The sequence below is a fragment of the Cygnus olor genome, chromosome 7 (genome assembly GCF_009769625.2).
Source record: "Cygnus olor isolate bCygOlo1 chromosome 7, bCygOlo1.pri.v2, whole genome shotgun sequence".
Lineage (NCBI taxonomy): Eukaryota > Metazoa > Chordata > Aves > Anseriformes > Anatidae > Cygnus > Cygnus olor.
In genome coordinates this window covers 29,045,144-29,072,586 of record NC_049175.1, presented here as the reverse complement: position 1 = coordinate 29,072,586, position 27,443 = coordinate 29,045,144, and the positions used below count along the sequence as shown (strand labels likewise).

Here is a 27,443-nt window from a genome sequence, read left to right as displayed (position 1 = left end):
GCCTCAAACTGAAATTCTTATCAACTGAACCACCACGCTGTACATGTGGTGAGAACCATCCCCACGGCTGGGACCTGCAGCCATCTCGGCCAGAGCAGGACTGAATTGCCACCCAGTCCCACCACCACCCACACAGCACCCCACAAAGTGGGAGCCCCTTCTGCTGGAGCTGTGCTCACCGTGGTGGCAGTCCGGTAACTTGTAGGGATGACTGCAGCTGCACTGAGAGTAAGGTGGGGTTAGCGTAACAAGGCAGTCTCCTCTGACGCAGCTCTTCTCCAGACACATGTCCTTCACTGTGGGAAACAGGTAAACAGGTAAACGCTTTGCTTCACCAGCGTTTGTGCACGCACAGAGCTGTGCCCCCACAGGGCGGTGGGAAGCCATGCTTTCTCCTGACTCCCCAGGAGCTGGTCACCCGGCTGTCACACCATACCACATAGCAGTGTGGCTTGGGATTTTCCTTCTTGTTCAAGCATCTACAGCAAAAAGGCTGCAAGACCAACGAGCAGCTCACCAGTGTCCACGTTGGGTGGGAGGGTACAGAGGTGCACTTTCTGCACACCAGAAGATTGTTACTGATAACTGCTTTAGACAGACTTGGGTTCAGACCACGAGCTAAGTGCAAGACATATTGACGTGACTGCAGCGGGCTGCTAAAACCCTCACCTCAGTGAACAGTGGGTTTATAAAGCCCCAGTGCTTGCTTCTATTGGCAGAGCCATGGCAGTAACATCAGCTGTGGAACAAGGAGCGTCAGCCAGCAAGGAGCGATTACCTTTCTCGCAGGTAGTCCCGGTGTATGGCTTGGGGCACACGCAGCTGAAGCTGCTTCCTCTCTTCTCACACCGCCCATTATTCTTGCAGGGATCAGAGGAGCAAGGGTCAGCTAGAGTAAGAATGGAGGGATTTAGTTTGCCTTTCAGCTTCTCTACCTCCTCACTTGTTCTTCCTGCCCCCACCCCCCTCTATATTTTAATGGTGCAGAAGGCTGGGCACAGCATCCAGTGTAACACACACCATGGTTCAGCCGCCACAGGAGCAGCTACAAATTGCTGCAGAGCTTACTGTAAGGTCTAAGAGCTTGTGGCTTTGGGTCTGGAGCTCTCCAACTCCCTTTACAAGCCTGTGATGGAGCAGATTTGCCTCTGCAGCAGTGAAAGAAGCAGATGTGTTCAGAACCAGAGCTGGCCCTGGGCATCTGCCTCCATGTGCTTAGTGCAGTGGTGGCTGGATCTGGCATTGCCCTGGCTGCAGCATGGCACTGAAACTCCCCTGGAAAAGCTGTCCACCACTGTTATGCTATGTAATACCCCCGGGGTATAAATACCACCATGCTGAAGCAGCCAGTGTTGGGGTGAGCAGGGCCAGCCTCGTGCCAGCTCTGCTTCCCTTGCACCAGGGGATGAGCAGGGACATGGTAGGCAGCCTCCCACCTCTCCTTGTGTGTTCCCTAAGCAGTCCAGAGGACCCTTTCCTGCTCTCCTGAAGTTTGGCAAAATAGAAACAGGAAAAAAAAAATAAAGGGAAACGTGCTCTACATTTGGTTCCCAGCATAAATACAGAACATATATCCCATGAAAACAGCAATTATGTCTTACAGTGTCTATAGACAAATAAGCCTGTGCTTTTTTGTAGTAGCAATCAGAAATGTTCTGCCTGATCAGAATCCATTCTGTGAAACCCAGAGATAAAACACAGGCTCCTTAAAAAAGAAACACAGAGAACACAGCAAACAATCCTCCTAACTCATCCCTTTGATGCAGGGGTTTAACCAGCAGGCTGGCAGACGAGGCCTGCCGCACTCCGTGAGCGCGGGGCTGGGATTTCACCCTTCCTTACCCCCCAGCCCACCCCGGAGCACCTTGCTGGGTGTCGCTGTAGCCAAAGAACTCCTCAAACCAGTCGGGGTCCTCCAAGGTCTGCATCTGGTGGAAGAGGTCCTCCTCGGCCTGCGTGTACTCGTCGTAGTACTCGTAGTCATCGGCGGCCTCGTCTGTGGGGAGGAGAAGGGAATGGACGCGTGGAGGAGTTACGACTGCTACAAGGCCACCCCTGCATGTGGCTGTCCCCAGCCATGGCCTTGCCACCGCTGCCGGAGGGAGCTGGAGGTGCTGGCTCCTGCCAGGATGCTTGGGGTGGTGGGACGCAGGGGCTTTGCCATTTGGTGGCAGGGGGCCCTGCAGGCACAGACACGAGGCATGGGTGGCTGCCACCCGCAGCGCATGAAGCCGTGCGAGCAGGAGAGGTTTTCTTTGTCTCGCTGCTTTGATCCCCAGCACCTCCGCTGCTGGCAGGGGGAGAGCAGCGAATCTCCGAGCCCACAGAGCCCCTCTGAGGGCGCAACGTCCCCGCCGTGCCATGGGACATGTGCCACAGAGCGCGCCGATGCTTGCCAGCATCCCCCAGCGCTTCGCCAGCCTGTGTTTGGGGCAGCTGAATCGCGTGGGCATGCAGAAGCCCCGCCAGCGTGTCAGACGAGCTATGGTAATGAGCACTGCTAAACTGCGAGCTGAGAGATTTTGAAAAGCTCTCCCCTAGGGCCGGACTGATGGCCCCACAGATAATGCTCTGCCTTGAACTGATTATCAACTACATTATCTTAGTTTTCTCTCCTCATTCATTCTCTTGCAGCCTTTATCTTTATTCTTTCTTTGCTTCTGAAAAAAAAAAAATCCACTTTTGTACAATGGGTGTTTTATATTTCATATTAAAATAGAACCGTCTTTTTTCGTCTTTTTTTTTTCTCCTTCCTACAAGCCAACTCTCATTTCTCACCAAAAAAAAAAAAAAAAAGAGAGGAAAGTTTCACCTCATTTATTGCTATGTCAAGTCAAGACTCCTTTTCCTCAGCTCATTATTTCCACAGGAGCTAAGTCTCGACAGTGTGCAAGTGTTGCAGAAGTGTGTGCCGTGCTGAGGAACAGAAGGATCTCGCTGGAAGATAAGGACATTGTCTACGGTGAACAAAATTAAATTTAATGTGATGTAGTTAAGAAAGGAAAACAAAAAGAGGATTTTGCCTGAAATGCAACCTGCGAGCTCACTTTGTCTGAGGGGAGATTTTGCAGGCAGACTTGAGTTGGAGGGAATATTGTGAAGGAGCCTGATTTTGTTTCCCTGTTTATTTTCAAAATCTTAGCAGGGAGCGTTGGCTTTTGTTCCACAGGTGCTTTAAGGAACTATTCAGAGAGATGGGGTAGCCTTTTTTCTATAAAAGACATACCTGGTAAAAGTTGTGAAGGATGAACAGGGGAGTTATAGCTGCTCAGAGCATACTGCAGACATGCCCAGCATGCTTTACAGGGGCGAGAGAGGACTCTGCTGAGCTGGTAGCCAGAAAAAAACAAGTGCTCCCAACAAGCACAAATAGCAAAGTTGTTGCAGAAGCATCTACCGACTACTCAGTGTAAGGATGGTGTTAAGAAATGATGATAGTGTCACTTCATTTTGTTACATTAGTGTCAGTCCTTAGCGATGGATCAGTCATTTATTAAGCACCAGAACAGAAAGAACAGAAACCCCTGACTTGGGTACATCAAACTGAAAGATGTCTTCCTGTTTATCATTGCTTCAACACTAAATAACTATTTGGCTTCCACGTCTCTTACTTAAGAAGTGTTTCCATTCCATTTTTTAAATTATTCATAACAAGCCATAGGTTTAGTAAAGCAAAAATAGCATTTTTTTAATCTGAGCACATAATTAACACAGCCTGATACACTGGTTGATTTAAACATATTATTAAATCAGAGTGCACATTCTTTATAAGTGCTGGAAAACCTTAACATGCTTAAAAAAGCAGTGATCTGACATTTGTCACTGAAATGTGACTATTACATGAAATTAAATTAGACATCCTGCATGCAAATTTTCAAAGAATAACTTTCCTCTGTGTAGTACAAAAAAAAAAAATCCCCCCATAATTGATAGGCAGAGATTGACTTTTAAAGCTTCAAATCAGCTTTGAGGTCTGGGTGATCTTTTAAACTGCTCAAGCTTTCATCTGCACTTTTTCACGTTGCCAAGAGCTGTCAATCAAGTAATGGATTTCTGATCAATATCCTCTTGTTCATTAGCTTACACGGACTCTCTCTTGCGGGGAGAACAGATATCCCAATGCCGGCAGTCACACTGTTTTCAAAACCTTGCCTGGATCAAGTCATGACTAATGTTCCGAGCAGAAAGTGATGCATTAGGATGCCATTGAGTGACCTGAATGGCAAGGTAACTTTGTTGGACTGCAGTTATCGAGATGAGTGATGTGCAAAGTTAAAGCCTATTGCCAACACAGAAAGCACCCGGCATTTATTCAAGCTCTCTGAACCTCCAGGGACAGACTGAGATCTGCCCTAATTTAAGGAGGATGAGTTTTCCTGCCACATTTCTAAATACTTTTTGTCTGCAGGTCTGTGAATAATGTAAAGTTATTTTTATGAGGCTGAAATCCTGATGGTATTTCAAAAGACAATAAGTCTCCCATTTACCTCTGCACAGACCTCTCAGTATTTCCTCCCTTCCACATGGGTTTTGGCTGGGTGCATCTGCAGCTTCAGAAAGAAATTGCAGAAAGAAGGGATAGGAACAGCTAACAGCCAAGCCCTCACTCCTTTCAAACAATTTTGGGGCTGTTACAGCCCCAGTTCTGCAGCACCTACCCCTTGGAGGGCATTGGCTGCTGATAACTGCTGAAGAAGCCTGAGTACTTGCAGAAGCTAAGCGCTGATCTGGAAAGGTGTTTGCCACACACGTCCTATGAGGAGAGCAACACTGGTCTGGGGAAGGAACCGGTGCTACATGGGTACAGGGCAGCCGGACTCGCAGGCCGGACCAAAATGCCAGCAGAATGAAGAGGCATGTAGTTGAAGGAGTGCACAGTGAAAGGCACACTTTTTTTTTTTTTGGTGGGAAAATTAATTTAATAGTTTACTAGTAAATTAATTTACTCATCATTAGTTTAATAATTTATAAGCTCAAATCTAAGAGCCACTAAATTCAAAGAAAAAAAGAATGGGGCTTACCCACAAAATCACAAAAAACTTAGCAATAAAACCACAATCCTCTCATAGGTCAAACAGGCTGCAGGAACATGTACAAGTCCTCACAAGTTATCTACAGCCCCCACCCCACCCTCCCACCCCCTAAGATTCATCACAGCGTTTCTCTTACCCACATCATAACATTACATCACCTCCAACGATTTTTTACTCACAGGAGCTATCAAACACTTTCTGAACCTGCTTGCATAAGTTCCAGAGTAAGTCCCACAGTTAGTTGTGTGCAGCAAGGGAAAGCTATCCATCCTTTATCTGACCTCCAGTTTTCATGCACAGCTGGCACTGAACTGCACCAGAGTCTTTCCTTACCCTCCTGTGCACTCTGCAGCTCAGTACCATGACCTCCACTCCACTCTGAGACCCACGTGCCAGACCCAGCTCATCAACAGGTCCCCAAAGCTGCACCAAGTACATAAGGCCACGGAGCAGCAGAGGATTCCTGGCTTTGAACAGCACAGCAAGCTGCAGGCGCCCTCCAGGTGTCCCCCATTACCATTGCTGCAGCCCTGCTTTGTACCCCATTGTGCCACGACCCGATGCAGAGATGTTTTCTGCACCAACACAGAGCACGTGGGAAGGCCTGGAAGTGCTGACTGTGTTACTTGTCCAGAGTCCAACAGACCTTCTCAGGATCTCAGGCCTTATTTTAAGGCATTACAAAGCCATGCATGAAGTTAATAAAACTCATTGCTAGGCACTAGCTGAGGATCTTGATGGACCAGGTTGCCAACAGTGAGGCCTGCATGCAGAGCTTCAATGGAAGAAATCAAATCCACTTACCATTCAGCAAGTCGGCCAGGAAGAACCAGGAGGTCTGCAGGGGATAAAGAAAGGCAGAGTCAGTTTCTGAAAAGAAAAATCAGCCTGGAGCATGGCTACAGCACAACTTCTGACATGTTTCTCTTTGCCCCAGCACTGGTCAGCCAGAGAAGCTCATTACCCACTTCAGATACACCCAGGCTGCATTTTTAAGAGCTCTTTCCAAAGATCACCAAAATGCCTCAAAAACCCACACTGCTCCCAACAACCTTGGGGGAGCTCCAGCTTTTCTGACCACCCAGCTCAAGTTCCAGCATGCTTATGAGAAACCTGTCCCAAACAAGTTAATTGCCTTTATGTATTAAGTGGCCATGCACTGAGTGTTTACCTAATGGCATCACAGCCAGGTGCCGGAGCCAAGAGCCATGAGATGCTGGGCAGGATGGAGCAGAGGGCAGCCCACATGTGGGGAGCCAGCCCTCTGAGCTAGAAGGTGATCAACAGCCTTCGGATGGAGGAGAATATTTTTGGTGCTTCCTGCGAGGAAATGCCATGTGTTTGCCCTCTGACGTAGGGCTCCAGCCTTTCCTATTTGGCTTGTGATCAAGGGCAAATGACAAAAGGGAGCAGAAGGAGAAGGAAAACAACACTCAGCCTTTGAAGAGCGAGTGAGGCAGAAAGAAAATGTACCGCCGCCACATCAGGACTCATCCCCGACATGAAGATGTCAGCGTGCATCCCGTCTTGCTGTAAGTCACAGCTACAGAGGGGGCTACCTGGCTGCAATGAGAGCACGCGCTAACAGCAGGTGTGAAGGAGGAGATCTGAAGCTGCATCCCTCACATGATTTGTCAGAAGAAAATGCATTTCCAAACAATTTAACATGTGTAATCAAGGCAGTAGAGACACACAGTTACTACATGCACCTTGCTACAGATGTAATTAATTGTAAAAACACACTTCTTACTTGTGCATTATATTAAGTACTCTGTACGGAAGAGGGGCACTCTCAGCTAACACCAGGCTGTAGCTAGGAATGAGTAAATAAGCAGCCATGAATAAGAACCTGCCCCAATAACCCAGAACAACTCCCAGCTGTGGCTGCCACCTGGAGCTCACACCTGAGCGTCCCCCTGCAGCCGGAGGCAGGGAGCACTGCCCTCCTCAGCGCTGCCCCTTCCTGCCCTGGGCTTAATGCGCTTGGAGAGGGTTTCAGGGTAGAAGCTTTTGTCTTCAAGGAGGTTGCTAAACCTTACCTGTGCTCAGGGCAGCCATTTGCTCTGGATGGGAAGGGCAGGGAGTGCCAGCATGAGCTGCATGAGGCATGGAGGTGGCTGTATCCAGCTCTTCTGTGCCTCAGTTTCCCCCAGCTGCAGAGCACAGTTGGGAGTCTCCCAGTGTCCAAGGGGAAGACTCAAATACCAAGAACAGAAGACAGAAGTGAGCCTGAGCACATTGCTATGCTAATTTTCCAGGCTACCCTTCCAAGCCTTCCCCTATGGACAGAGCTGCTTGTAAGAGGGCAGGCACCCTAAACCTCTTGCAACGACCTGGTGCCCTGGAAAATGTCCAAATTTCCTTCAGAGCAGACAGTGCCCTGTACTCTAGGGTGGCCAAGCCCCAGATTTGGGTTCCCAGTTTTGGATAAAGGCCACTGTCCACTGCCACAACACAAATGTCGTTCGGAACAAATGTTCCTGGAGCACCCAACACAGAGAGTGCCACCTTACAAGTCCAAGAGATCGACCTAATCTTTATCACAAACCTGGTGTGATAATGAAATGAAACCAAATGAAACCATTTCAACAAATGAAACTATTTTGTCCCTTTGCCCCTCACGTGCCTGATGCAGATCTGCGGGGTACAAAGCCCCAGGCCGACCTGGTCTCTCAGCATGGAGACTTTCCTCTCCCTTCTGAGGTCCACCAGACCACATTGCTTCAGACTCATTTCCACCTCTGCAAGCCAGCACGAGGCCAAATTCAACCTTTTGGCTCCCTGCACGAAGCTTTCCATGGCGCTACGTGGCAGAAGCTGGAGAAGCACCCATCTCCTTCCCTCCTGTGGGAGCTTGCCCTCTCCTGGGCACGGAAACGTGTCCCGCTGGCATGTGGGATGAGGGATGTGGGAGGTGGGATGGGAGACACGGGGTGCGGGAGATGGGATGAGGGAGGTGGGGTGCAGGAGGTGGGACGCGGGATGCAGGAGATGCGATAGGGGGTGCGGGGTGTGATAAGGGGACGTGGGATGCGGGATCCCAGAGGGTCTGCAGGAAGGGGGCTGCAGGAAGGGGGCCCAGGAGGGGCTGCAGGCAGGCAGGGCAGCACGGCGATGTGGCCGAGCCCCTCGCCCGCCGTGCCGTATTGCTCACGGCCAGCAGAGGAGGATCTTGTCCTTCCGACGAGGTGCAATACTGCGCCCAGCCGGGAGCAGGATGCAAACAAAAGGAGGAGAAGGAGGGGGGAGAGAAAAGAAACGAGACTGTGGGGCTTGTTTCACCAAGCAGTCTCCTTTCTGCAGCCCGACACTGATACTTTGTGCGTTCTCTCAAGAGGGAATAAAATCGCTGGATCCTGCTCGCGGCGGGTCCGCAGGGACGGGGGACGAAGCTGGAAGAACTGGCGGAGAGCAATTTTAAATTTTATGACTTTAGGCTCGTAAAAAAAAGAAACCCTGCAAAAACAAAATCCAGGAGAGACATTTTATGTGGGTACTGGCGTGTTGCTGAGTGTGGAGCCGATTACATTTATAGGGCTCCTAAAAAAAATGGTGGAAAAATGGCTGAAATTCAAAATCTCCTAATTTCACCTGACCTTTGTTGTCATTATCATTGCAATGATTAGCACTTGACCAAATCTTCGTTTCTCCAAAGAACCATCAAACTTTGCTAATTGGGCTTTGTACAAAGGTTAAACACTGTGGATACAGGATACTCTCCATTTTTCCATTTCAACCCCTCAAGAAAGGAAGACTATTGAAATATAATAGATTTCAAACAGCAGTGCCAGAACCAGGAGCTTTCTTGGTCTCAGGACAGAATCCTACAGCTCCAACTCTGACAAAAATGTCCAGTTAATCTCTGGCAATTCTTTCTGAATAAAGCCAGGAAGATTTGACCCTAAATTCAAGGGAAATTATTTACAGCTGCCAAGGGCATTCTGCAGTTGAACTGTTGATTGTGTCTCCGGTACATTTGCTACCCCTTATTACAATCAAAATGAATAATTAAAACACAAACGCAGGTGGAGAAACAGGCAGCACAAAGGCGACAACCCAGGGTTAGGCTGTGGATTTACATGTGTGCAAACCAGAAGTAATTCCAGAGCAAATAATGTACTTATTTGAGCTGCTGTGGCAGACTAGCAGAGGGACAAAACCTGCCCCTGTACACGTGCATAATTCCCAACAAAAGCTCTACAGGAGTTCGAAAATTCAGCTACCTTGGTATGAATCGGCCTGCACGCTTAATTGCACTGCATCGTGGCAATTCTCCTGCAACTTGCCACGGAGCAGCCTCCGCAGCAGCAGCACAAACGTTGCCCCTTTCCCCTGCGCCGGCACGGCTTTGCAGCCGAGGAGGCGGTGGCACGGGGCTGCGTAGGAGGACGAGGACGGCTATTTGATCAACTTCCATCCACAACTGACATCCGGCACGAAGGAGCCACGAGGGCAGGCACAACTACTGCCTTTTCCTCGTGAACCCCTTGATCCTGCTGACAGCTCTCAGTGGGAACCTTTGTCTGGGCTGCTCGCCAAAGGAGGAGGGAATCGACGGTTCTGATGCTCTTACAATCGGCCAGATTTTTGCCTGCAACCATCTTGGATAGTGACAGTCTTTGAACTTCAAGGGAAAGTGGCTTTTCCAGCAATGACATTATATTTCTCAGCCAAGGCGATGGCTGAAGCATAATGAAAGCAGGGCACATTATCATCTGGAGCACACATGCAGCACATGTTGTATTTTTAGCCTGGGAAACCGTTCCCTTAAAGGATTCCACCAAAACCTCTGAGTTCTTCACCTCTCTGCTAGCAAGCCATCTCCTGCCTCTCGCTGAACTGCAGCGTTTGCCTCAGAGTAGGTGGCACTCTCCTTATTGACCAGTCCCGGGACACCGTGGGAAGTTCACATGCAATGTCTTTATTTCCCTGATTATTCGGTTGCGAACCTTTCCTGGGGTAGCACCTGACACAGTAACCACTGGGACCCAGCACAAGAGCAGCCGCACGGCCCTCTCAGGTGCTGCAGAAACCAGCCAGGTTCCCCACACAGGCGCGACCTGCTCCTGCTTTCCAAGAGATCAAAGTTTTCAAGTTAATCTTTGCACTGTGGGAGATGGCTTGCTAGCAGCTGGCTGGTTTTAAAGTTGCTCATTCGTGGACGAGGTGTGCGTGGGCTCCCCAGTGGAAAACAGAGCCAGCCTCGGATGCCAGAGCAAGGGGAATCTCCAAAATCTGCTCCAAGGGGGCTGCACGAGCCAGAAATGTCGCACTGACGCATGCGCCGTGTTATCAAACGCTTCAGCAGCCGGTGCCAGGATCGCAGGTTATGCTGCTAGACTTAAAGCTTATGCAAAGTCATTAAGACCCTTTAGTTCCAGGGGATATCAACCTGCACGCTTCAGGGCATAAGCTGATTGCCTTGGGGGGCCAGAGAGGCGCGCATCCCTCCCGGAGCGTGCGGTGCACAATTAGCTGGGGGCGCTCCCAGGGCCTCCTCGCTTTTTGCTGCATCAGGAAAATTTAGGCGAGCGCTGCAGAAGGGCATTGCACCTAGTGGGGTGCAAACGGAGAGGTGTTTGTCAGCGCTCGCTCCTCTCTGCAGTGGTTTGGTCATGGCGCAGGGGAGCATAAGGCCCTCAGAGGAGAGGTTCAGTGATGGGGAGAGGGTGAGGGGAGCAGAAATGAGAGTTTACTACAGGAATGGATCCACGGGTGGGTAGAAACACCGCCATAAGAAGATGTCAGAGAGACACTTGGGGTCTTTTCACCCTAAAATATGGTTTTCCAAGCACTGGAGACATGGAAAGACCTGTGCTGCTGATAACTGCCTCACATGTGCTGTGGGCCAGCTAGGAGATAGGCATTGATAAGTTTTCTTTGCAGTTAATATATTAGAATTAATCTTAATCTTAACTTTAATCCTTCCCATTCTGTTCCTATGTGCACTCAGTTATTGGCCTGGACATGGCTGGTGACTTCAAAACACCTCCATCACTACTAAGCATTGATTTTCCAAAGTTCCAAAATATTCAGTGAATGACCACTTCTGTTGCTCCAAGTCCTGCCCTTCCCAACAAAAACTGGGAAGACCTGTCACATCTGAAGACAATCTTTTATACAGTTGCATCTTAAATGTTAAAGTAAAGGAGCAAGTTTTGCTTTTACTTGCATTCGTGGTGCATTTTCATGCATCATGGAAATACTTTGGATTCATTCAGGTGAAACCACTTTCTCCTCAGGATATGAAAGACCAAATGGACATCGTCGCCTTACAGCCCTCCTCCAAACCCTCTGGATCCATAAATATCCCAGCTCTTTTCTGTCCTATTTTGACTGACTTAATATGAGCTACTGTCTAAATCTGTATTTGACTTCTGCTATATTACACCAATAACACTTATTAATAGGAATGTTACAATAGGGGTGTTACTTATAAAAACTCCTAAAACCATATTTGAATAAAAATGAGAATGGTGAAAAGAGATAGTAAGGGAAAGAATGATGGAAACAGGAATGGAGGGGGGAGGTCCACAATCAATGTGCAAACTCTGTTACTTTTTATTCAAAATATTTCAGTGTAAATTCTTCTTTGGAACAAATCATTAAGGCAAAATGTCCTCTCAAAACATGTTTGTCATGCAATGGTCACGTCACAGAGACTCATTCCCCTCTTTTTTTTTTTCTTTTTTTTTCTGGGATTCATGCCAAGTGCTAAGCCAGAAACCTTGTTATATTAATTATGAAGAAAAAACATGTTTTATTAAAAACTAGCCTGCTGAATATTCTGTCGTGCTGCTTTTCAGTGACAGCAGAATTGCTTTTGCATTTTAGCAATGTTAATGAATTTTCAGGACTGGGGGAGACATGCACTGCATTTTCCACAGCAATATGTAGACCAGAGTCAGAAAAGGCTTGTCAAAGCAAACGAATTAATCTAACACTTAGAGCTAGTCAGGAAAATCCGTGCAAGACTTCACGTTGTTGAAGACTGCACCTACACCTGCCTCGCTGAGTGTGAATTAACAAACCAATTCATCGTGGGCTGATTTATATCAGACTGGGTTCCCATGACATCTGAGGACTGACACTGAGCTGCTCTAGAACTGATCCTCCCATAAGCTGTCATGTGTCGGTGGATCAAGTATGCCACATCCACTGCTGCCAGTGGATGGATAGTCCCGATGATATACTAATTAATAAAAACCCTAGCGTGTCGCAAAAACAACTGCTTATAAACTCACCAAGCTCTTCAAAAGGATTCATCACCTATTAAAGCCCCTCACTACATATTTTTCCCAAAGGACTCAATTTAAACATGTCAACATCTAAAATTTTGAAATTAATTTCAGTAAATATGAAATCACCGTACATAGGAATTGGCATTATAAAGCGGGAGTTTGAGGGTACCTGGAAGTCTTTCACGAGAAAATCTACTTGATTGCGGTGCTTGGAGAAACAAAAGAAATATTTTTAAAACTGAGTTGCAACTTTGCTTTGGTACAAGCCATTCTTTCATTCTTCCCTGAAGATGAGCTGAAGAGACTTGGGGCAGTACTGCCAGCCCTACCCACAAAGGGCTCTGCCGTGCTTTGCCGGACATTTTGCTGCTAACACAACTCTAGAGTTAAGAGCAATGACCATTCAGCCATCTGAAATGTATGGCTGGGATAAATTTTACCTTCAAACAAAGATGTTGCAAAACCTCCCAGCCCGAGCACAGCCCGAGCCTGAGCTGTTCAACCTGTGAGCCTGTCCTCACGGCAGCTGTGGTGGCTGCATTAGCACATGGGGCACCGCACCGTGAGTGCCCACGTTCAGCCTACGACCATCACCATGCCCTGCCTGGGGACAAGGTAGGTGGGCAGTCCCTGTTCCTTACCCTCTCCAGCTGCCCAGGAAGGGTTCAGCAAGGTACAGGACTGGCATGCAGCAAGTAAAGCGAAATAAAAACATACTCACGCACAAATGTGTGCTCCCTAGGAAAAGGATCAGTGGAAGAACCTGAAGGGACAAAGCGCCGTTAGCCATCCTTGCACTGCTCTATTTGTTCTGAAATTAGCTTTTTTCTTGTTGCCTATGTTTTTTCAGATGAGGCACAATCATTTGAGGGTGAGCTAATTCAGCACAAATAATTAACTGTGCTTCAAATATTGTTTAATGTTCAACAGATTGCCCTGATCAAATAAGTGCATCCTGTCCAGATAATCACCGCATTGGCTGCTGGTAAATGTTCCAAACCAGTAACTATCCAACCTGGAAACAGTATAAACTAATGGCAAAACAAAGTATTTTTCTTGTATTAGAAATATTTTTCTTCTGTTATTGTCATTTTAAATAGGTAGGAGTCAGAGTTATTTCTGTCCCCTCCACCTGAAAATACAGTGAGATCCAGTTAAAAATTATAAGATTTTTAGAAACAAGAAAACATGCTTTTTATTATTTTCTAGGTTTCAAACATCAAGGCTCATGTTCTCAAGCATTTTTCCACAGATTTGAGAACTTGAGATCCATTTTTTGATAAAAACTGAAATTCTCAATTAACCCCCAGTGTCTAGAAGCTGAAGCATTTACAATGGTGGCAACTGAGGGAATCACAATACAAGAACAAACAACCCCCTATTACAGAAATGCCATCAGTTGTTTTACTGATCAGATCTTGTTTGTGCTACGTGTTAAGAGAGAAGTGAAAAGATATACTCTTCTCCCAAATAATTTAAAGGCCAAGAGGATGAAATCCAGTAGAAATATAGTGCCTTGAGATCACAGCCCACTTTCAGAGGGAAGTCCCTGGTAATACGTTTTCTCCGTGTTTATAAAGCTGAGCACGTTCCACACCACCAGGAGGAAAAGAATATGATTGCCTGTTGGAAGGACTTGAATAGTGTACAGTAAATATAACCAACAGGGAGAGGGCATCCACATGTTGAATATGAGGAAGAAAACAGTGAAATCATGACGGCCTCAAGCTTTCCCACCCTGAACGATATTTTTCCTGGTGAAAAAAGGTAAGATGTGAGCACTCGATTACAGGCTCTGTGGCAAGTGCTAAAATTTGGATGCCAGGGAACCTTCTTTCTGATGATTGCTCACTTTGGAGCCTGAGCATCATGGGGTAGCTTTCATACATCAGGAAATAAACAAAGAATTTAAGTATGATAATTATGCCACACGTGCATAATTTAAGCAGGTGCCTACATGCAAAACATGTTTGAGATTTAGTATGTTGGTGGCCACACATTCAGGTTTGAGAGATTCCAGATTCTTTAACTAGTTGGAAAGACAGCAAGATGAAAGGAGTTAGATAATGCACAACTTTATGTAATGTGTCCTTGAGTAAGCTGATTTGCACTGAATTTTAATAGAGCCCTGATTCATCAAATCTCAAACAGAATTAAGGTATGGACTGGATCCTAATAACATCATGCTTTATATCCATGAAAGATAAATTAAAGGATGCAAAACTGCTATTGACAAACATTGATTATATGTACTTTGATGGACTTTGAAGTTGTGCCAGATGCGTCTTGTCAGCCTCCAAAGTTTTCTTTTAAATCTCATTGCATAAGGCTTTTACTTTTTAATTATTTTTTTCCCTCAGCCTCTTTGATCAAGAAAAAATGTAGATCATATTTGCGTGATGCTATTTCCTATGCATTTTATTTAGATATGCCCTAGTGCACAGCTCATGATATGTAAAGAACATTACATGGCACCTAGTAATCTAAACTTGTTATCCTGGGTGCTTTTTAACACTTAATTGACCTTCTCAAGCTGTTGAGTGAAATCTATGTGCAGAGTGTTAGCACAATGCCTGCTCATATCCTTCTGTGCTACATAAACCTTAAGAGTAAGACACAGGTGACAGAGATGCCACTGGCTCTTTGTTCCTGGGAGATTTTTGCCCACTGCAGAAATCCTACCCATCCTTTTCATTCTGTCACTGTTGGAAAAGGGGTCCTCGTGCCAGACCCCATGGAAGGGCAAACCTGCTCACAACATCTATCAATTTCAGAAGATGGGTTAAAGTTTAAATGAGTGAAACTCCTTTATTTTTCCTATATGTGCAAATGTCTTTTCACTAGGAAGCTTTAAGAAACTTAAAAGCAGCTTTGGAGACATTTTGATTCTTAAAGTTGTTAACCTGCTTATGCCTCCTTGCTTTCCTTGTCCACAAGGATATGGCCAACCCTTTCATGGCACAGCAGGTGCATAAAGTATGTTGCTGTGCATAGTAGAAAGCTTCAAAGGCAGTGAAGGGTTTGTGCCCAGTTGTTCTTTTTCTTGGAGTAAACCCTTTCCCACATCTCCAAACCCATTTTCTGGCTTGCTCACCAGACATCAAGTGCTTCTCTGTGACAGTTTATGTGGCTTCAGCTAAAAATATGGAGAAAAAATGTAGAGAGGAACTAACCAATCCTTTAAAATTGAGAATGAATAGGTGGAAACAACTGCTTAAAATGCTGGAAGAGAACTGTGGTGGACTGGAGGGCTTCTGCAGTCATCTATACTGCCTCAAACAAATCATTTACTCTCAGTATTCCTTTGCTTCCCACCTGAAGAGTGTGGGTGGCAACACCTCCTCTTTCCCTACGTGTTGCCTGTTTAGACAACAAACTCTTCTGGTTTACTATTTTTTTCCTATGTTAATGAACAGCTCCAGGCACAAGAGGTGCCTTTTCTTGACTGTGGTGCGTAGTGCAAAAGTAAGAAAAGAGTAACTTAAAGGACTGTACTCTCAATGATTTATTTGGAATTACTACTGAGTATTATACTCTATAATGGTTGGGTAATTCTGTTGCCAAAATAAATACCAGAAACATCACTTTGTCAATCTTTTTTTTTTTTTTTTCCCTCGTTTTTCTTTTTTCCTCACTAAAATAAGAATTTCCATTGTATAGATATTTACCTGGACGTTTCTTTGCCACCATGCACAGCCAGCAAATTCTGATTTTGGAAAGCATTTCCAACCCTTCCTGGCTGATAGCTCTTCATCTTCCTACATAAAGCAGAAGAGAATGAATGAACAACATGCTGTGCTGGATATGCATGTGTGTGCGGATTATTACGGTATTGGGTATGGTAACTGCAAATATAGCTATTCGTACCTGAAGGAACAAATCACCACAGTTGTCAGTGGAGAGAGGAAATTCCTAATGTAAAAGAAAAACAAAAACATTTAATAATCAACTTTAATACAAACAGTGATTCTAGAAATACTTGCCTGCATCAGGCACCAGCACAGTGCCCGCAAGAGCATGAACAAGTCTCTAGGAGGGTCAGATAAGAAGAACTTTCTTCACACACACAAGCAATGCTGTGGAATATGCAAAGATCAATGCTTTGGCTTTGGCCTTTTCCACTGCTACAATTTTGTGGCTTTCTTTAATTAACCTAATAACTCAAAATCTGTATATATGTTCATGCTACCTTTTTTTGTGTTCCCTCTATTTCCCTTAAACAAAAGCCTTTTTCAAACCGCAAATAAAAATAAGAAAGCAGGAGCCCTATTATTCCTCTTTATGCAAAAGAACCAGAGTTGAGCGATAGTATTGGGAACTGACTTTTAATATCAACTCTGCGAAGGGGAGGAGGGGTATTCTCTTTGAGAAACTCATCTTGGTGCAGAAAGCCAGCATGAGGTCTAGACACCACTTAAATCAACATTTAAACTGTTGCGGTTGCATTTTGTTTCATAATTCTCTCTAGCAGCAAATTCCCAGTGATGGTTTCAATTCTTGGGCTCAGATCAAAAGCAGAGTAAAAATTTAAAGACAAGCAAACAAACAAAAACCAGAGTAAGTGCAGGCAGCAGAAAGTTCTGTTGGACGTGAAAGAAGACACTTCCCTTGTCCCTGCTGCTATAACCCACCCGAAATACTTCAAAGGCTTTAAGCAAACTCAAACATAGAGCAAGGCAGGGCTTGGCTAGTTAGGAGGAGAGGCAATCTGGCTCCAGAGGTACACACTGTGCCCCACAACTTCTCTGACACTGATGTGGCACTGAGCCCTTGAAGAACAACCTGCCACACAGGAACTTTATTCCTGCCCCCGGCCTGAGATTGGTGTATGCCCTGGCCATGAGGTTTTCTGTCCCTTTCTGCCTCTTGGGTGTTCTTTTAAATCTTTCCTGTAACAGCTGCGAATATTCGTGTTAGCTGCACAGCTCTGTGAGCCTATTTTTGTGTCTTGAAGCTGCCTGCTAAAAGCATTAAAACTGTAAAGCGGTGGACGAAGAAAGGCAGTTTTGCTTTCAAGCTGAAAAACATGCATCAAAGCTCCTGCCATAAATTTATGGAGTATTAAAAACAAACAAAATGTGACCGTAGGGTAACATCATTTTAGGAAAGATGCGATGGCCTACCTCAAAGTCTGCATTTAATGTGCGCAGCTCTCACTTTAACCTGCCTAGGCTATGAATCCCAAGGGCCAAATTCTGTTCAACCACCCTAAAACAGATTATTTTCACTCTGGAAAGGTAGAGCTAATATAGTTACTGTGCTCTGGTTACAAACGCTGCTTTCACAGGCTCCAGTGGTCCTTCAGGGGACACCAGCCCGAGGGAATTTGGACAAGCCATGCCCCTGTGAGGGGATCTCTGACAGGGAGATGGATGCAGTGTCAGGCCTGGTCCATGCTGTGGGAACTGGGGAGAGCTGGCATGAGCTGACAATGCTGCCCTGGCGTTCTGGGAGAAAAGAGAGGTTTTCTGAAAGGTGCAGCCTTTGGGTTTTTGAGCCAACTGCCCCCCAAACACCTCAGATACCAGCAAGCAAATCAACTGAAGGTAGGAACCTCTGCCACCTCCTCACACAGGGCTCCTGTGGCACACACCAGCTGCCGTGGGTAGTGCACAACTGCTGAGGTGGTCCTCAGCCACGAGCTGCATGGAAAGGGCAAGAAACAAAGTAAGCAGAGGTGCATGGACCTCCAGGGTCTCTCCGTGTCCTGTCTGTGCTGAGAAAGGCACCGATCTGCCTGGGCACTCAACACTCTGAAGCCATCAGGCCCTGTGTAGCAGCAAGCCCTGGCATGCATCTTGGTGCCACTTTCAGCCAGCATCCACGTCTTTTCTTCTTTCATGCAGTGCAGATGACACCAGCCACAGTAATAATTTATTTTTACAATTCCCCAACAAGCTAAATATAATGAACATTATGGCAAATACTTTTTTTTTCCTGTTGAAGAAGCAAAAACCTAATGAAAGCTGACCTCCATGTTATTTTGCATGCATTTAGAGGCAAGCACAAACTAAGCAACACCTGGTTAAAAAAAAAAAGCCTCTAAAAGACATGCCTTAAAATAATTACTTTAACTTTTTGACATATTTTTTTCTTTCCTATTCGCTGCAGTGCTGCTGGTTTAAACAGGAGCCAGGCATGTTCAATGGGACAGTGGGATATCATCTGTTTCCTGTTGGGAATCCAACAGGAGGTCATGGAATAATATATATCCTAAATATTTGGGAACTCTTTGGCAGAATAATTTAGCATACTATGTTATTAATTGTCTAAATGATAGATAAAATAACAGAGACAAATCATTTCAGGTGCAACTGTGCACAGCTGCTATGAGCACTGCTTTGCAGTTCTGAGAGTCAACAAAACTTGCTTGAATAAGAACCATACGTCTACATTATTCTTCTTAGGTGTTTACATTTCCTTGTGCAGAACTCTGAATAAGAATATCCTTTTTTTTTTTCTTCTCCAGTTTTAATTTAATTACTAATGCTCAATACTACACATGAGAAAGAGTTAGCCATCTGAGTGGATGCACAGCTGAAGCAGTGCACAGTTGGAGCCCCTGCCTTGCCTCCTTGGTCCTCATACCTCATGGAGGTGGTGATGAAATACCTAGCAGCTCTAATACTTATGTCATGTTTATCTTGGCTTCATGTTTAACTTGGCTGGCCTAGCATGATGAGCAGGGCCAATTTGGTTGGATCTTGATTTCTTTTCAATCCCAGCTTCCCCAGGCTGCAATTCCTCTTTTTGATCCATCATCCCAGATCTGTGCTTTATCCCTGGATTTTCTTTCTGAAAAGCAATTTTTCTATGGACACCAATCCACAATTCAAGATCATTTTTTACATAGTTGAAGTTAACCAAGTCTTTTTTTTTTTTTTTTTTTTAAATTTAAGTCTCCCAAGCTTATAAAAGAAGCAGCACAGCAGTGTTTGCATTTTTCTCCGGGTAGCAATGGCGACTGAAAACAAAATTGATCATGTTTTTTATAAGACTGTCAAGGATAAGAAAGCTGTCTCTTGAGAAGCAATGCTAAATGTTAGTTCCAGACTGATAACTGTGGGACAAATAGGTTATAAATTAGTCACTGGAATTGTGAGCAAGTCCTAAGGGATTTCCGGTCCCTGAGCCAGACCAGTGAAAGCCACAGGAGTGAGATGCTCTGGTCGCCGGAAAGGCTATGTGGTTTTTCTGCTTCAGAGTCTAAACAAAACTAAAAATTTTTAAGGTTGGAAAGCTTTGGTATGAGCCAGCCATCGCAGCAGTTCATGGCAGCAGCAAAGTTCCTCCTCCGCTAATGTTACATTGGTGGTAACATGGAGCTCCTGGTTGGCACTTTTCTTGTGGTGCCTTGTGGTCTCCTGAAGAGCTGAGCTAAGAGTCACCACCACGTACCTATGAGATACCTCACAAGCAGGCTATTCATGAATCCTTTCTTCTTCTTCTTCTTCTTCTTTTTTTTTTTTTTTTTGTTAAAAAGGACTTTTTGTGAAGAAGTTAACATTTTGTGCGGGAAGCAGCACTTTGCATACAGTATTTTTAGACAGGCCCCTAACTTTTCACTGCAAATGTTGAGTGTTGAGGTGCTGGTATAGGTGTCAGCATGTATCAGTGTTTACCTTAAAGGTAATTACAGTGATGTTATAACCATCCCTAAGCTAAGCATTGCAAAACTGAATAATTTATCATTAAAGTTAATTCAAATGTGCTCCAAAGTAGGGTTGATTCCTGCACGGTCTGGGCTTGGCTCTGTAATGACATCTCAAAGTAAGTGCAGGAGCACGGTCACATTACTTTAGAGTTCGTGGTCTGTGCTTACAGTGCACTAATTTTTAAAGGGGTATTTATTTCCTCTTTTATTCTTTTTCCCCTCCCATGGTGCTTCCCCTAAGCACAAAGGTCCCTCCACACCAACACCCTTCCCCAGACATATTCCCAGCATAATCCTCACACTCGGCTCACGGCCTACTTTGCTCTGCCTGTCTCTGTGACCATCCTTCAACCCAGTGCTAAAATACCCCACAGGGAACATCAGTTTTGGTGAGAGGAAAAAGTATGTCTGAAGTTAGCACTTCCCTGTCTGCCCCTGCCCTTGCATCCCCAGGCAGATGCATGCTCTGTGGCCCACACTCACAAACTTTTTGCTTCTTTGAGCAATTTCCATACTCGGAAACAGCATCATTGAATTTTGCTTAGTTAAGGGAAGATGGCTCATGTCAGAAGATGTTTGCTAGATTGGGTCTCATTTTGTAACATTTCCCCTCAAAGGATCATTCAATGATGCATCTTAGAATCAGATTCCAGAGAGGGAACTAAAAGAAACATCAATAAAAAAAGAAACTGTGAGGAAACTAAATATAGAACAGGCCAATATGAATTAAACAACATCCTAGAAATCTTCACACAATAATTGATTTGCTCATTTGTACTTCTTTCTATTCTTTAATCTTTCAGCAGGGCTTCAATCCTCCCCCCATTGCTTTTTTAATATTCTCTGTTCATCTGTTGTCTACAATATTGTTTCTGATCTCTCTCATCCCATCAATCATCTATAAAAAGAGACTAGTCCACACACTCTGGTCTCCAATCCTAATGACTGTAAAGAACTAATCACCTAAACTGAGTGATGTTCATTGTTGTAAGTGTCGCTTTGATTTATTAAACATCTCTGTATAAATTCCTGCATGTTTTGCAAGTTTTTTCCCAGAACCTGTATGAAGGCACTTTGAAATCCTAAAACTGTCTGCTTATGGGATTTTCGGTTCGCCTAATAAATGGATTCATGTAATGAAAAAGAGCTTTTACTTAACTGGGAGGACCACTCCATTCCAAATTCAGGTCAGATCCTCAGTTTGAGCTTTCCCTGAACACACAGCAAACTTACAAAGGCCACTCATACACACTTTGTATTAATTTGAAAATACTGCATGCATTGCTTCAGCATGTCTGCCTGCTGACAGAGAGCCATAGACACTACGGAAACATTCTTAATGATGGTGTTTTCCCTAGCTGTCTCTTTCATGTGCTGTTGCAAACTCTTCAGTTGAGCAAGAAGTTTTCCAGTTTGATTAAACAGAGTTAAAAAAACGAATAGGTTCACACTCTGCCCCAGTCAAAGTGATGTATTCAGCACCATGTCATCACTATGCAACTGTTCCTCATGGTGATGAGGTCTGATGGGAGTAATGAATTCAGCCTGTCTGACCTTGGTGAGACCACCAATGATCACCAAGTCCCCTCAAAAGGATCTGGGTGTCACCGGACTTGGGTCCCCATTTGTCCTACTCTCACCTGAATGAAAAAGAGACACTCAGGACAGAGCAGAATTCAACTCGAACAAGGTGTGTCTGAAGATGACTCTTCCAAAGGAGCACAACGTAATATTCTCATGAAAAAAATGTGGAAATGGGAACTAGACAAAATACTGTCCATCTCTGGGTCTGCCTTTGGACTGGTGGTATTCATGTTTTTTTATCAGCACCTTAGGGTGCAAGACTAGAAGAAAAGGTGTGAGATATTTGAATGACACCATTCTGGGATGGTTTGATTGTTTATGAGAAGTTTATAAGTTCCATTCCCTTTTCCCATGCTGAATTTGCACATGATATTGAGGGCCAGCTAAAAATAAATGCATATTCCTTAATGCTCACCACAGCCTGTACAGCAGTCCCTGCTAATGAACCAGTTACTGTTACAGGCGGTTGAGTTTCATGCATTGATTGCTTTAGTGCCTCATACTAAGTAAAAGAGACATTAATAATCTTATTATTACCGAAACATCATGGAAACTCATAAATATAGATTCAACAGTTAAGATCACAAATCTGTGAAAAACCTTTTTTCAGCACAGTATGGGCATAGTTGTGCTGGCAGACAAAAGAAGTGGGGGAAAATTATGTTTAATTTATTCTATGGATTTGCCTACTTTTTCTGTTTACAAAATGTACATTAATACCTTACAGCTTTAGTGTTCTGTAACCATTATCAAAACAGTCTCAACCACCCTCTAGTAAGGGTGGTTTAAGCTGGGCTGGTAAATCTTGGTTTGGTGTGTAGCTCATGTGGCTTTCCTTTTCTCTGCCTGATTCGCAGATTGTCTAGTGTTTCTCTTGATTTTGTTTCCTTACATTGACTTTAGCATTCAAAATTTTCTTTCTGTGAAAAGCTGAGAATATCATGCAAGCATCAGTGTTTTTGTAATTAAAGTCATCAGCTGGAGAAACCACAGAAAGTGATTAGGTTCGCTGCAAATGCATGCACTCAGAAAAGGCCTCAAGATAAAAATGCAGCAGATTTTTTTTTTTTAATGTGACAACAGTGTTTGGAAAAAAAAAAAAAAGCAAATAACAGAGAAAGCAGACTTAGATCTCTGTTCAAACAAATATTAATAGAACTGATTTGTGAAGTTTAAAATGTCCACATAATCTGTACTCATTTATATAATGTTGCTGTAAAAAATATTTCTATTATCATCAGGTGAGAGAACTCCATTACCCAGTCATGGGAACATAAATAAATAATAACCATCCGTAACACTGGTGTCAGCAACTTTATCATAGATGCTGATTTGGCCTAGATGATTTCCAAACTCCCAGGAAGGCAAGACTCATTTCTATTCCAAGAAGCTTCTGCTCACAGCACCATCATGCAAATGGACAAGATTATGAACAACCAACAATTTCTACATATGTGAAGTCACTGCACCACAAAAAAGATTGCACAGAGAAGTATTTTTAGAGAGTTTAAGAAGTAAAGTGCAGGCAATATAGAAGCTCTACACTGTGAGAGAAAAGGCTTGAACAGGACGGTTGAACAAACACAAAGAATTTAACCCCCAAGCAAGTCCAATTAAAACATTTCCTTAGAGCCATGTCACCCCATTCTGTGGTTGGATCACCTATATTAGCACTATATACTTATAATACCTGCTGCTGCTGAAGTCAGTCTACAAATTTGTTATTAATGGTTTCACTGGGAAATATCTGTGATTTTTTCTGTGCATAACACTGACAATTTAAACTCTATTATCTCATTGTCTACCTTGGGCTTAAAATCAAGTGTTTTCTCTCTTCTCAGACAAATAATTCCCAAAATTCTATAGGATAAAAATGGTGATGATTTAACCTGATTTACAATATATTTAGCTTTTAAAATATTAACTAATCTAAGAAAGGGTATTATGAATTGTACAGCTCTGGTTTGGGAGAAAATCCTACAGCTTGAAGGAATGAAACAAAGGCTTTCTTTATCTGATTAGTGTGTGGAGGGGTTTGGTTGTTTCTGCTTTGTTTTATTTTGTTTTCCCAGAAAGAAGGCTGCTACTTGAGAAGCACTGAGCAGTAAAGAAGGCTGGAAGTAGTTAGTCTTGGTGGAGGCGAACAGTACGGTTAGAGGGCAGAAAAAGAGGTCAGAGGTATATATGATCAATACAATATTGCACAGGAATTGCCACAGCAGACACCTCATACCTACTTTGTGTGTGCACTTATAAATACCTGTCCGTATCGCCAATCCCTGGCTCAGCTGAAAAAGGTTCTGTATCTTTGACGCAAGGCAAGAAGATCTCCATCCCCGCAGTTCTACTGAGATTACTCAGCTGTGAACAGATAACTCGATACAAAGACAAGGAAGAAAAAGCAAGGAAAAAAGTAGAAGCAGACAATTTCATAGAGCCCAAACCAGACAAGACTCTCTCTGATGACCAAGGGAAAAGCTTTGATAAACGGTAGGGCAGCTCCTCAAATCCAGGTCTCTGAAAGTGGGGGTGGAACACTGCAGGAAATAATGTGAGAGTCCCTGCTGTGGGAGTCAAGGGAGACAGGGAAAATAGTTCAGGTAATAAAAAAAATGTTAATATTACAAGAGTGGAATGCATCTGAGTATAATTCCAGACTTTTAAGTTCAGTTTTCAAATCTTGGAGAAAGAAAGAGACAGCCCGCTGCCATCTCACTAGTTTGTCACATTGGGTTTAAGGTGTGGAATAAATCAAAACTTTCTTTTTTGGAACATGGTACAAAGAAACGCATTAATAATACATGAAAAATGTTCATCACGTTGGTGTGCATCAGTGGAAACACTATTTTAAAGAAGCTATGAGGAACACATGAAAAGACTTGACCTGGGTTTCACTTCTGATGTGTCGGGGTGGGGGCAAGGCAAGCGTTTCTCTTACCCACTGATCTGCTCTACCTGTGACTTCCTGGCCGGAAGAGAAGTTGGGTTCGCAAGCCAAGGATGATTGTTTTTTTTTTTTTTACCACAAGCAAGCAAGGAAGTTTGAATCCTCTGAGCCATCTCCTCTAAGTGCAAACATGAGGAGCAGAGAGAGAAATAAAATAAAACCTCCCAGCTAACTGGTAGCTGCCATGCCTTTTCTTCCCCTGCATGCTGAACGTTTAAATGTCTAAAGACTCTGATGTTTGCCAAGAACAGCAGTCATTTTTGTGCTCAGCTCTGCACACTGTACTACAGAGGACAGGTACACATGCACATGCCTACATCCTGTGCTTTTCTAAATGATTTTACTCTCCTTCCCTTCAGCTTCCAGATATACATTTTTATTAAAAAAAAAAAAAAAAAGTTGTTCTGATTAGAAGTATACAATTGCTATTTATGGAAGAATATAGCTGCAATAAATCTTTGTTTCTAAGCCAGTTGAATCTATCAGCAACCAGAGTGTGGAAAAGATCAAATGGAAGGGGAGATAAACACAAATGTGACGTTCGTGATTCGGCTTGTGGTAGCGCCCAAATGCTCCACACAAAAATAAGGTCTCTTACAGTAGATGCTGTACAAGCAGATCATGGAATTTTCTTGTCTTCCTTCACTTGACGGGGAGGGGGGGGAGGGGAATGGTTGCTGACCAGGCTGTGCAAACCCACACTGATGTCTCTGTCATGTTGCCTCACCTTCCCTTGATTCTGAGGTAGGCGTAGCTGGTGTCAGAGCTTGTTGCAGGCCACACACTGGGATGGGGCCATGGGGCCTCTCTGCAGGGACCTGCTGGTGGCCGTCACCTCCCTGTGGAGGCAGCAGAGCATCCTTCAGTAAATTCATGATCCTGAGCGAGGAGTGGGTCAGCACCCAGAAATGACACGGTCTTTCCCTGCCGCACCCTGATTTTCAGGTGGGGGATGTGGGAAAGAGGGAATTCACCACTCCAGCAGACAGCCATGGAGCTCCTTATAATAGGCCTTAGGCCTGTTATCACCTTCTTCATTTGTAGTTTTGTGAAACACTTTTACCTTATTTAACACACTCTTACATTAGGAAAAAAGACCCTAAGGAAAGAGAAGAAAAAATTGTTACTTTGCTAAGACCTTGCCTGGCAAGTTTCAGCTCAGAAACCCCAGAGAATGCAGAAGAGATTAATGAAAATGCTGAGAATCACCATAATAATTCTAACGACCCGTGCCAGTGTCAGCAGGCTCAGCAGGGCCTGTCATTAGAAAGCCCCCTTTTAAAAAGGGTGTCCCTCCTGTTAGTTAAATTATCTAGACTGTGGCGAAGAATATTCCAAGGTGACAGAAATCGGAACAGTACAGACTTGCTAAAAATGAAAATCAGATAATTGCTCATAAATTACTTCTGGGGTCTTTCAAGATCTTTCAGTCTTGCTGACTGAAAGGCAAGTCATTTGGAATGCAATAATTAAAATAAAAGCTGCAACATACAGGAAATGTAGTTGGAAGGAAGATATTAAGAGATATATTGTACCTGCATAAATTATCTTCTGGTTTTCAATAGCATCCTAATTTTGCTCTTATTCTCCTTAAAAAATAAGCAAGGATGAGAGTCTAGGCATCAAGACCAACCCTGCTTATGGTCCCACACAGTGACCTGCGCTGGGAATGAGCGTGCTGAGGGGGACAAAAGTTTATGTGGCCAATGTGACACAGGGCACGTGGAAGGTGCTGTGTCTGGTTTAACACACAGTGACATCCACACCCTGGCATGGGAGACTGGCACAGCCACACACAGCTCTCATGTCCCTTCGTGGCTTTGGCCCCTCTGGAGTGGGAACAGTGTCCCCTCACCTGGGACAGACCAGAATTTCCTCCTTCAGGGTGGGAACCTGCGGCTTCATCATAAAAATATGTTCAAGAGAAGGCCTTTTCTCCCAAGTTGCCACACCTATGTAAAATTAATGTCACTTGGTGTTGAGCAAAGTCATCTCCATATTAGTTTTTTTTCAGTATTTTTAAATGAAAGCTGATAAGAGACTGAAGGGGTGATCTGGTGAGCTGAGAATCAAAACAATTCACCTCCTCAACAATATGCTCATTTTTTTTCTGATCATCCCACACAGCAACCAACTTTTCGGAGAAGGACAGCAATCTAACTCCAGAAAATGTCTGTTAAAAATCTCTTTGACACTCTTTTACTGCTGACCACATTTGGTCTAAAAACAATAAGAAATTATTTCACCCCTCTTGGCATTTATTGGACTACATGGAGATGTTTTTTCAGACATTTTTTTTTTTAAAGTCGGACTGTATTATGTTAGTTGCCCAGAGGATTTCATGCATGGGCTACTCTATAAATAAGACTTATTATTCCCCAGTGATGAATGTGGTTTCTTTCTGAGAAGTTGCATAATAGCTCAAGTGGGATAAATAGGAATATTCTGATGGTGTTAAGTTTCGCAATTAAACAGGGGGACAGTTCCTACTACAAGCAGGATGGCTAACTGCTTTTTATACAACCTTTTAATTTGGCACTGAAGCCAGCAGCAAGCCGTCTGCCCGTGAGCTACAGCTGGGCAGCGAGAAGGGAGGTGACGTGAGCCACCAAAGCATGATTCCCTATGGTTCCCCAGAGATGCATTGGGTTCTGCCAACCAAATTTATAGCTAGGGGGAGGTAAAGGAGCCTGTACTGTCTGTCACTGCACCAGCATTTTGTGCAGTTCTCAGCAAGGACAGAGCCACTGAAATACCCAGCGCCACTGAAGGCAAGGCAGGAGGCAAATCTGTGGGACAGGGAACCTGCAGCTTGAGCAACACAGCCCGCTTCTGGGAAGGTAAATGGAGGGTTTCTGTCTTTGGGGCTGTTTCTCTGACACATTTTGCCAAAGCTAAATTAAGCGCACAAACATAGAACAAACGCACATACGTTATAGGGCTTCTTTCATTAATAAAGGATGCCAGGTCACCTAACCTCCATC

At 44.3% G+C, this 27,443-nt stretch overlaps 1 protein-coding gene across 5 annotated transcripts in view; it reads right to left on the bottom strand.

The window, feature by feature from the left end:
* The window catches only part of HABP2 (hyaluronan binding protein 2), a 73,450-nt gene that overhangs the window by 8,747 nt on the left and 37,260 nt on the right, over positions 1–27,443 (bottom strand). The window contains exons 1-5 of one of the 5 annotated variants that reach the window (XM_040563796.1): positions 6,784–6,840; positions 5,838–5,871; positions 1,843–1,996; positions 779–889; positions 180–296 (exon numbers count right to left, since the gene is read on the bottom strand). In XM_040563796.1, the coding sequence (XP_040419730.1) occupies positions 180–296; positions 779–889; positions 1,843–1,996; positions 5,838–5,840 (385 nt within the window). In that variant the 5' untranslated portion in view covers positions 5,841–5,871; positions 6,784–6,840. Of the gene's footprint in view, positions 1–179; positions 297–778; positions 890–1,842; positions 1,997–5,366; positions 5,770–5,837; positions 5,872–6,783; positions 6,841–27,443 lie in introns of those variants that run through there. The other 4 variants (XM_040563795.1, XM_040563797.1, XM_040563794.1 and 1 more) reach the window with 4 other exon arrangements.